Genomic DNA, 11,610 nt, shown 5'->3' with positions numbered 1-11,610 from the left:
TGGAGGGTTATCACATAGGTGAAGACGTATCATTTAAGCGTATGCCGTATATTGATTTTAAATTGGCGGATCGCTTCTATGTGGCTTCCTGAAGGTGATATATTCACCAAGTGCCTCCGACCGACCTACGGGCAGGGAGTCACAACTTCTGCTGAGGACAGGAGCACTGGGGTTTTCAGCCCTTTTGCCCTCATCGTTTCGAGCAGTTCCAACCACAAGAAGAGGAGGCATAAGCTGGCGTCCGCCACTGCGCGCCGGTTCTGCCGAAACAACCGAGGCCGCTGCTTCATCCAATGCCCCCCCTCCCGTTGAACAGTCGCCACCCGATGGTTTTCCATGCCCCCAATGTGGCCGATCCTTCACAAGCTCTAAGGGTCTTGGAGTCCACCGGAGAGCGAAGTACCTCGAGGTCGTCAACAGGGAGATAGAGGTCGCGGAGAAGAAGGTTCGGTGAAGTGACGAAGAACTACGTCTTATTACAAGAGCTGAAGCAGAGGCTACCCTCCGGCGCTTGGTCCACATGAACCTCCACCTCCTGGAGATGGTTCCAGGTAGGACCCAGGAATCCATCAAAGGCGTCAGGAGACGCCCCGACTACAGGAGCACTGTTCTTGCTGCTCTCGTCGATCTTCGAGCAGCCCCAAACATCGTCATAGAGGAAGCGCCGAGGAGTAGACCTGCGGCCAGATCCACCGCACCATCCACCGCCACTCTACCACGGGCCAAAGATAGTCACACAGGGCCGGCGGCATCCCCTCGGAGTCCTTTGCATATGGATATTCGCGCAGCATTGCGGAAACTAATTGCTGAGGCACGTCTCCCCTCCCCGTGTACCAGGTGGACGTGCTCATCGCCGCTGTCAAGGGATTGCTAAGAGGAGATGTCCCGACGGATGATATCATCTCATGGTTCCGTCGCGCCATATCCCCCGCCCGCCCTGCGACCCGTGGAGCACTTTTTCAGACCGCTATGCACCCTGCTGCCATTGAAGGTAGGATGACCGCAAGGAGAAGGAGGAGACAAGAATACGCCAGGGTCCAGTCCAGTATGAAAGAGGAATCGATCGACAGCGGCCCATGAGGTTCTGGACGAGCTCCATCCGTTCTGGTCCGACGTGTTCAGGCTGAAGTCGTCCCCATAAGCCGGCCGTTCTGGTGCCACTCAGAACCCAAAATTCGCAAGCCTTTGGGACCCGATCTCCTGTGAGAAGGTCCAGAACATCAAGATTCCATCTTCCTCCTCCCCGGGTCTGGAAGCGATCACATCTTTGCCTTGGTTTGCTGTCTCCTCGCCCGTCAAGTGCCTCCTATTTAACACCGTCATGACCGCAGGGGCGTTCCCTGCCGAGCTTCTTGTCACGCGGACGGTGTTTCTTCCGAAGAAGGGTCCACCACCGGCACCGCATCCTTGCCATACGACTGAAGAACCTCCCCTTATTCGACGTCTGACAACGTTATCTCGGCTGATGGTTGTGCCGAGAACACCGCTGTGATCGACGCCCTTATTTGGATGGCGAGGACACTTTTGCGAGAGCTTCATGTAGTCACCTTGGGCATATCCAAGGCGTTCAACACCATCTCCCATAGAGCTCTCATCAACAGGCCAGCCTATCACAAGGGTTCGTAGCCTATATTACCGGTCTATATGAGGGAGGAACCACCGTCTAGATGGAAGGCCATAAGATCTTGACTCAGGCTTCCCGAGGACACACCGATGCCCTACTTTTATGCTGCAGCTGCAGATGGCGGCCTCGGTGTTCCTTCTCTACTGACCGGCATCCCCAGCATCATCGTGTTCATCCTTGGCAAACTAGGGGATTCCAGCTCGCCAGCAGCTCAGGCAGCATACCGTACCCAGCGCCTACAACGTAAGCTGGGCTGGACTAGCAAAATGCTGCGAAGAGCTGGGCTTACGGAAATCAACCCATCCATCAAAGACAGGCATCGGCATTGAGCGAAGATGTTGCACGAATCCGTGGATGGCGGCGACCTGCGGTAATGTAACAAGAGCTCCCTCTCTTACTCATGGATCCGTCGCTACCCCGACCAAATACCAGGCCGGGACTACGTGCAGTATCACCACGTGCGAATAAACACCCTTCCCACACGAATCAGGACCTCTAGAGGAGAACGACGCAGCGACCGGCATGTGACATGCCGAGCTGGCTGCATCACCACCGAGACAGCAGCACATGTCATCTTGTACTGCTGGAGGACTCGAGGGGGAAGTCAAGGGCTGGTCAGTGGAGGAGGAGCCGAGACCGCAGACTCCCTGTGGACTAAGAAAGCCGGACATCATCGCCAGGAGAGATACTGAAGGGCACATCGTCGACGCCCAAGTCGTGACGGCATCAAAACCCTCATCTCATCGTACCAAGGTCGCATACTACGCCAACGACCCGGGTGTCCTAGATGTCGTTTCCCGACGTCCTCAGGTTCCCCGTGAAGCCATCAGGGCCACGACTTTTACCATCTCCTGGCGTGACATCTGTAGTCCTGCATCAGCTGGCCGCCGCAGGACTCCCTTGCCATCTTCTGGCAGGCCTAACCACCAGGGTGTTGCAGAGGTCACACACCAACTGGACCCGTTTCAACCAAATGACGGCGAACAAACACTCCGCCCGTCATGCCAGGGAGAGCATTAGATGAAACCAAGGCCCAGCAGTGTCCAGGAGTGTTTTATCTTAAACGGGACTAAAATACAAAATCTTAGTTATCCTAATTGCATTGTAAAAACTAATTCTGTCACTGAAATACTGACGACTTGCTTAAATACTACAGATGAAACAATTAACACCACCATAAAGCAAACCGACATACAATTGGACGAGCTACCTGTCTTATCAAATTCAAAACTTGCATCTGAATGAAGAAGAAAAAATTCATATCATTAAAATTTATAGAGAATTTTGGGACATATTTTACTTTGAGGGCGATAAACTGGTTATCGGTATTCTAAATTTCATAAAAAAGAAGTTCAAGATCAAATTAAAAAAATGTTAAATCAAAAGATCATTAGACCGCCGTTTTCCATCCGGTATGGGTGGTACCATAAAAGTTGGATGCTTCTGGTAAACAAAAATGGAGGGTTGTCATCCATTAGAGTAAGTTGAATGAAAAACGGTTTCCGATTAATATCCACTCCCAAACATTACGGAAATACTAGATAACATAGGCAGGAGTTCTTATTTTACTACCCTAGACTTAACCAACAGTTTCCATGAGATAGAGATGAACGACAGTAGTATAGAGAAAACCGCCTTTCTACCATGAAGGAATGGCCAGTGCCTGAAAATGTTCACGACATAAGAAGCTTCTTGGGATTGTGCACGTATTATCGTCGCTATGTTATATGGATTCGCCAAGATCGCAAAACGTTTAATCGAAAGTGACTGCAAATTTCATTGGGATTCGGATTGTCAAACGTTATTTGACACTTTGAAGCAGGCTTTAATCACAGCCCCCGTACTGGTATATCCTCGGCCTAATGGAATGTTCATTTTGGACACAGACGCCAGCAAAGTGGGAATGGGAGCCGTTCTTTCGCAGTTACAAGATGACCAAGAGAAGGTAATCGGCTATTTTAGCAAGACCATATCAAAAGCCGAAAGAAACTACTGTGTCACTTGGCGAGAGATGTTGGCTGTAGTCAAAGGTGTAGAACATTTTTATAAATACTTGTATGGACGAAAATTTACCTTACGCACCGATCATGCATCTTTAAAGTGGCTTCTGAATTTCAAGAATTCGGAGGGCCAGGTAGCTCGATGGATTGAGAAGTTACAGGAATATGATTTTGACGTGGAGCACCGGCCTGGAACCGGACACAAGAATGCCGATGCACTTTCCAGAAGATGTTGTCAAAGAGACTGCAAGTAGTGTAATCGAATGGAAAAGAATGAAGAGGAAATTCGACGCGTCACGGTAATCAACGAGGAGTGGTTATCTAACAATATAAAACACGAGCAAGAAAATGACCCGGACTTGAAGAAGATGATGGAATGAAAAAGAGACGGAAAACGGCCAACGTGGCAGCAAATTTCTTCCTGTACCCAAGTACTAAAATCGTTATGGGCTCAGTGGGACTCAATGGTTTTGTAGGATGTCATCCTGAAGCGTGTTGTTGAATGTCCAGATGGAGAGGAAGATAGGAAGCAACTGGTTATTCCTCGAAAGAAGGTTAGAGAAGTGTTGCAATATCTTCATAGTGGATCATCTGGTGGCCATTTTGGAGTGAATAAGACGCTTGGGAAAGTTCGAGAGCGATTTTATTGGGTGGACTGTAAGGAAGATGTCAAGAATTGGTGTAAGAAGTGTACCACCTGTGCCACGAGTAATGGATCACAGAAAAGGACTGGGACCACTATTTGCCTTTATTGTTAATGCCGTTAACGGCATACCGTTCATCTGTCTACGAAGCGACTGGCCAAACACCTGCCAGTGTCCTTTTTGGAAGGAAGTTACGACTGCCTTGTGACCTCAAATTCGGCTGTAAACCAGGAGATGACTTGGCTGGAGAAGATTACCGAAATTACCGAATTAAGAAAACTCCAGATGAGATACCGCAGGTAGTCCATTTTAATCGCTTCATCGTCGCATACCCACAGTACCTCCCCTAATTGTATCTAATTATAACTCACCCTGATTGCTTTACCATTATTCTTCTCCTTTTCTTGATTAGCCGTTAGCCTTATAATCGTTTCTATTTTTCTCTCCTCTATTGTCAAATCCTCCTTAATAAATATTCTTGTTCCTCTCAGATTCTTCTTGTTTCGCAAAATTTTTATTTTTTGCTCCCAACCTTCAAACCAAATATCTTTTCTTTTATTCTCCAAATTTCCAAGATTTCTATTTCAACTTTCAGCTTCTCTTTTATCAGATCTTTCATTTCAACTCTCCAATCCCTTCTTCCCAGCTCTACACAAAACACAACGATGTTGGTTCTTTTCTCTAATTTATTTCTTCTTTCCATCTCCCCCTCCAAAGTACTAATCGTTATCTCCTGCTTGTCTATCCTTTCCTTGTCTTCATCTTTGCTCCCCTTATGCTTAATTTCTTTTTTCAGCATAGCCATTACTTCACTTTTCAGTTTTTCTTTTTCTACTTCCAGAAACCCTTACAACTATCCATACATTCTTCTTTTATTTCGCTTATTTTATTTAATAACTCCTTATGCCTACTCATCTCTTTCCTTATTACATTTTTGATTACATCTATCAATCCTCTGTCGTTTATGCCTATTTTGCTTCTTCCATTTTTTTTGGTTCTTTACTAACCCGGGATAATTTCTTCGATCCCTTCTTTTCTTGATCTATGCTCGTTTCATCTTTCCTTTTCAAATGATTATCATTAATTTCTTGTTCAAACATTAACATTGTTTACGATATATAAAGCACAAAAAAAAACAGATTGTCGACGATAACAATAAAGGATAAGTCACTGCTATCTATTTCTCTTCTTCCAACCAAATTAACACGGTTTCGTAGACAATTACCGAAGTATTTTATCATTTATTGTGGAATGTTACAATCATAGCGAGTTTGCATACAACTCAATTTTGTTACATAATAGTTAGCGTATTTTTACTGATTTCGGTCAGTCAATATCTTTCATGTGATATTAATCCTGGTGCAACGAGCTCATCAGAAAAGTTGTTTACAGAATTAGTGGTAAGTTTATCAAATATATAAGTAGATAATACCCATGTTATTTTCACTTTTCATGTCACTCTTGTCCCAATTAAAACTGACTATTTCAGTTCTTCAATGACTGGAGCTTAACAGAAATAATTAATTCTTAATTGGACAAAAAGCTTTCACATTGAAAATTGCACGTAAATGTTAATGAAAGGTTACCGTAGTTCACACGTAAGGTAATAACTAACACACACACGACGACCTGTCTAGGCTGTTTCAGATGAATGACTAACGACGTGATTAACGACGTGATCTACCGAATTAAGAAAACTCCAAATGGGAAGCCAAAGGTAGTCCATTTTAATCGCTTGGCCCCATTCGCCGGAGCAAATGAAGAGGAGGCGCAGGCCAGATCACTAAGAACTATTCCTTCCGAGCCCACATTCGAAGAATTCATGAAGGAAGGCCCCCATGTTAACAGGAAATTTGGAGTGACGCAAGAAATCCGACAAGACCTCTTTGCTGTATCCAAGGGCTATTCTCTGGCCCATTGCGTTTCAAAGGATCTCAGAATGAGCCGTGGTATTGCGTCCAAGTTTGGAACATCTTGATGACCAAGTACAGAAAGGAAAAAGACGGTTGTGCTTACCTGACGAACGACGTAACATCTATTACCTAGTAATTAAAGGAAGATGCTCTTATAACCTAACTTATAGAAACCTTTGGGACGCAGTAATGGAACTCCGCAGACATCTTCTGGAGAATAACCTACAGAAGCTGGCGATTCCGAAGCTTGGTTGTGGACTGGACAACCTAGATTGGAGGATCATACGGAACATGCCTGTTCGCCGAACTGGAATAGACATTTTGGTTTGCAGTAATAACCCGAATCGGACCAATCATGAGAAAACCGTGGACTGTTACTTCTATTCCCGGAGTGAAATAAATAGCGCAGTGAACAGTGATATATCAACAGTAGTGTAAATAAATAGAANAAAAAACAATCTTAGTCTTTAAAACATATTTCAAAATTAAGTAAATATATTTCATAATTATAACGTTGCTATTCTTTTCAAATTCATAATACAGATATCGAGTTCACTTGCAAAATAAGCGTCTTTGGCATTCCGCAGCAACGAAGCAGTAAGCGAAAAGAATTTATTTATAAGCAGAAATTGACGCCAGTTCGATAGCTCTGGTCATTGGGAAAATTATTGAACTTCACAAAGTCATCAAAAAGGACTTCGTCAGTTTTTTCGTTAAATCAGCTAAAGCAGAGGAACTTCTAGAATCAGTGAATGACCCATGTTGAACTATGTACAAATAATCACTGGTTTATCAAAAAGTTTAGCGCGTGAACGGGGATCGATAGTCTGCTAGCAATCAGTCGATTCCGGAACGCGAAGGGAAAAAGTCTACTCTTAAAAGAGTAACCGGTGGGAAAATTTAAGTATTGGTGATACTGCCTCCTGGACGATGATTGCAACACTCCTATCAATGTAAGTAAACCTCTTAACTTTTTTTGGTGTATTGATCTACGTTGAGAGAAAGATTCTTTTCATGAACGTTTCTGTCCAATTCTCTTTACCATTTTGTTCATAATAAAGTTGTTATTGTTTTTCAGTCTTGCCTTTCTTATCATCTTAGTATTTTACCTCCAGTCACGCCAAAATAATTAAAATGCATTATAATCAGGTAATTAAAATAAATAATTAACAAAATACCGAGGTGACATGAATGTTGGAGACACCGCTTCTAAATTGAACGTGACCATATTAATGACATAGTTGGCTCATTCCCCTCGCGGCGCATTAAATTAAAAAAGTGGGTAACAAACGCTTGACAGCTCATGGATGTGCAATACAGTATGTAAAAGTACTGGAAAATGTTGTACAAAGAAAAGTTTATCACAGACAACAATTTTGGTACATCCTGAGCGATATTGTATAAACATTTTTATTTTAAATAAAAATCCATCAAATTTTGAAAACCATTGTAACTTCAAAATCAATACCATTAAAATTATGACCGAAATATTACCGCACACTTCCTCAAAAGTAAAAAATATATCAGTTACGCTGTTAGTTGACACCGGCGCCTCCGTTAACCTTATAAAGTACAAATCAGAGTTCAAGAACTTCATAAACACAAATGATCGAATAACAATCTCAGGACTTAACGCTGACTCATTTAACGACCCCTTGGTTGTCACCTTGTCGTGGTGGGGGGGCACGACTTTGCTTGAGGGCGACACCTTAAAAATGCTTGTAAGGCACTTAGAACAACCAAAACAATGCAATGAATAATGGAAAAAGAGAAAACGAAGGTTACTGCTTCAGCCCCTTCGGAGAGGGCAGAGCCGGCAGGGATGGGAGTTCCAAAGCAGGCCCCCACCAGGTCGTTTTCAAGCAACTAATTTGAATCAACGAGTGAGATTGAGGCATCCCTACACCGGTGTGGGGTGTCTGGCGGAGCTACCGACCAGCAAAGGGCTGGTTCATCCGATGACGAGTCCGACGTTGTAAAGGAGCCGTATGCTGAGAAGCCCGAACCTGTTTTGCCCACGGGTTCAAAAACCGTGGGAGGTGGTAGTGTGAGGCCACAGACCCGCCCTGTGAACGGCGGTGTTCTGGCCATGGACGCAGGTGAGCGCGAGGCAACGGTTGTCGAGTGGTGCTCCCCGCACCAGGCTGAGGGCGAGACGGATTCTTCTGAGGAGTACGGCCTGTGGAACCGAGTCGGAAAACTCAAGGCCAAGGACAAGGGTGGCGACAAAGTCGGGGAGGGTGCCGAGGGAGTGAAGGTCTCCAAGGCAACAAGGTCATACACCTCTAGAATGGTGATGAGCGGCAAAGGGGTAGGTAGGCTATGACCAAGGTCAAATTATTGAAGAAAACAAATTGGGACGAGAAAACCATTAAAGAGCTACAACCCTCCGACAGTCGCCCGCCAAGTCTACATGGATTGCCAAAAATACACAAAGTAGAAGTACCACTACGTCCAATAGTGAGTACTATTGGTTCACCAACATACAACTTGGCTAAACATTTGACCACCATGTTGGCTCCGCACGTGAGAATCTTCGAACATCATATTCAAAATTCAAAACATTTCATCGAGAAACTGAACAACATCAGATTGAAAGACTCTGACATCCTAGTCAGCTTCGATGTAGAATCGTTTTTCACGAAGGTACCACTAAAGGATATATTGAAACTATTACGGACACGTTTTCCGGATGAAGAAGTCGCATTATTCGAACACGTTCAGCTACTTCCTACCGAGAAATCAACTACAGCTCAACACGCGTTTGAGGAAGGTCACACCATACAGTTCAAAGATACAACTGTCCTGATTAGAACGTCAGGATTCTAGAATCTGGCTAGAAGGGAAGCTCTGGAAATTTAAACAGCATCCTAATAACAAAAACAGAGATGATGGCTTACATATCAGCAAAGCTTGGAAACCGACACTAAAAAATATACAGTGCTACCAACCAAAGAGGACCGGATCAACATAAAAACAACATGGATGCAGTGAACCATAAAACCACTTACCGTAATGACTCCAGTAAAAGAAGGGTAACCCGTTCTCAAACTGCATCAGTTACGATTCAGCACCTGCCCAGTCACCACTGAAGATGCCGTCAGCAAAGAACGGCGAAACGTTGGGAAAAGTAAGATCCCACAGTTCCACGGACCAAGGCCAAAAATCCCGGCAGAAAACACAGCATCGTTATCAATATCAGTTAGTAGTTCTAATTCAACCCTCGTAAGTTTTAGCATACTATCGAAAGTCAGTCCTCACGCAGTATAATAATGTAAACTATCCAATTTGTATGTATTCCAACAAGTCAATCCAAAATCTTAAAAACGTTAGCAAGAAGCAAAACATCTGTTTTTAAATATATTTCTGCGTATTGTTGTAAAGTATTAATTTTGAATGTATCCCAAATTAAGCAAGCATGTTCGTAGTCTTCGTGAGAAACGTGACAGTCGTTAATCGTGCTGAAAAAACATTCTTTAGGGGGTAATTTAGTATCATGTAATTTTTCCCAACAGTCCATGTATTCATATGGAAAAATACCTTTACGTTGTACCAATTCAAATTCGTTGTCATTTGGAAAATATTTCCGTGTTATTAGTTTTTGTTCTTTATCTAGGAATGATGATAATTTATCGAGACTACTAGCCATGAAACGAAAAGAATCTAGAAATCTGAAGTTAATCGTGGTATTTTGTACATATTTCGTAAAAGAAATATATTTTTCCTTGTTTACAGGTAATAGAGAAATGTTACCTTTGAACTCTACACTTAGAGCTTTAATTAAAAAATGACTATCGTAGCCGGACAAGTTATGAAAAATTACAGGTACTACGTGACTGTCTTTGTAATTTAAATTACATCCCACGTGCGCTGCACCACGGAAACTGCCGTCCAGGTGTGAATGATCTTTGATCTTTAAATCACCATTTTTAAATTTTTTCGAACAAACATGACAATTTGTTGTCGTTATAAATTCATATTGTTGTTCACGAGTTAAGGGTTTCACCAGAGGAACAATATTTGAGAAAATGTCTTTCAATTCGAAAGCAATTTCCTCAAGTTCCTTAATAAACCATTTAATACAGTCTTCACCGGTATACAATCTAAATCGGGAAAGTGAATCGTCGTAAGAACACTTTAAATAATATGCAATACTGAACGCTTCATGTTTGTGAACCTTTTGCGTTTTGCTTGTATTATCAGTTACATTTTCATTACATTTAAATAGTATACTTTCTAAATCGGCATAAATTGCAAACGGTGCCTGTTCGTAGTTTTTAAAATTTTTAAATTTCAAATATTTATTATTTTCACTTGGTAAAGTAATTTTTGTCTCATTTAATTTTCTGCAATCGATTGAATGTCTTTCCAAAATATCTTTTGAACTGAAGTGATTTAAACATCGCTGGCACAACCATTTTCTGTGATGAAGTCGCTTCGTTTGTTTATGTAATAACTTTGACAGGTCAGTAATTAACGCAAAATGAAATACTCTGTCTGATTCGACGTCTAATGCTGCTGCTGCTATTGCTGTTTTCTCATCATCATTATCATCAGAACTTTCACTTTCACAATTAACTCTTGAGACCATTAGTAAATTAATTTGTGGTGTAAATTCAGTTTTACTTAAACAAAGCGGTACTATTTCTTTTTTATCTAATATAGTAAAGACGTTAATCGATAAATTGTTCATTTGTTCAAATTTGACGATATCTTCAAGTTGAAAGGGGAAATTGAAGTTGTCATACTTAAGAACTGTACTAAAGTGTGGATATGATGATGGTCTATTTACATTCTTGTTAGGGGGTGCGGGGTGAATCGCAGCAACAATTGACCATAAAAAGCAAAATTCATCGTTATTTTTAATATTTATAACAGCTTTTGTATTTTTAATGAATGGCGGTAAATCTATATATGTTGATTTTCCTATATTAATTGGTAGGTAATAATTTATATTGATTTTAAGTTGATAAATTTCACGCAATGCCCATCCACTCTGACGTTCTTGAAACTCTTGTAACATTTTTAAAATTTTATCTTTTATGTGTACATTATACCATTCCTTTAAGTTTGTTGCCACGTCTATAATGCTATTTTTAGTTGAAAAATGTTTGATATCTGTTTCGTCGGTTGACGGTTTAATAAATAGGGCATAAAAGATAGCATTTACTTTTAGAAGTGAATTTCTTAATTCTTTCTTAATTTTAATCGAAAAACTTTTATATGCTTTTTCGAAAAATATTTCTGGTTCCTTAATACTATAATTAACAATGCTTCCTGTCTTTATTCTGTTCCTGAAACAACTTTCTAAATCCACCCACTCTAAATTTCTATTATTAATGCGCGACTTCTTTTTAATTTTTTTACGAAGTTCATTTCTAAATTTACTTCTGAAATATTTTAATAAAGATAAATTGGCTTCTAGCTGA

The 11,610-nt window shown here is 41.8% G+C and overlaps 1 protein-coding gene across 1 annotated transcript in view; it reads right to left on the bottom strand.

Annotated features, from left to right (window-relative positions):
* The window catches only part of LOC112905482, a 6,639-nt gene extending 6,117 nt beyond the window's left edge, over positions 1-522 (bottom strand). Inside the window, exon 1 of the mRNA XM_025978030.1 lies at positions 108-522. Within this exon, the coding sequence (XP_025833815.1) occupies positions 108-522 (415 nt within the window). The remainder of the gene's footprint in view (positions 1-107) is intronic.
* Positions 523-11,610: the final 11,088 nt, after the last annotated feature.

Source organism: Agrilus planipennis, unplaced genomic scaffold (genome assembly GCF_000699045.2).
Source record: "Agrilus planipennis isolate EAB-ADULT unplaced genomic scaffold, Apla_2.0 scaffold455, whole genome shotgun sequence".
NCBI lineage: Eukaryota > Metazoa > Arthropoda > Insecta > Coleoptera > Buprestidae > Agrilus > Agrilus planipennis.
This window is presented reverse-complemented; position numbering and strand designations above follow the sequence as displayed.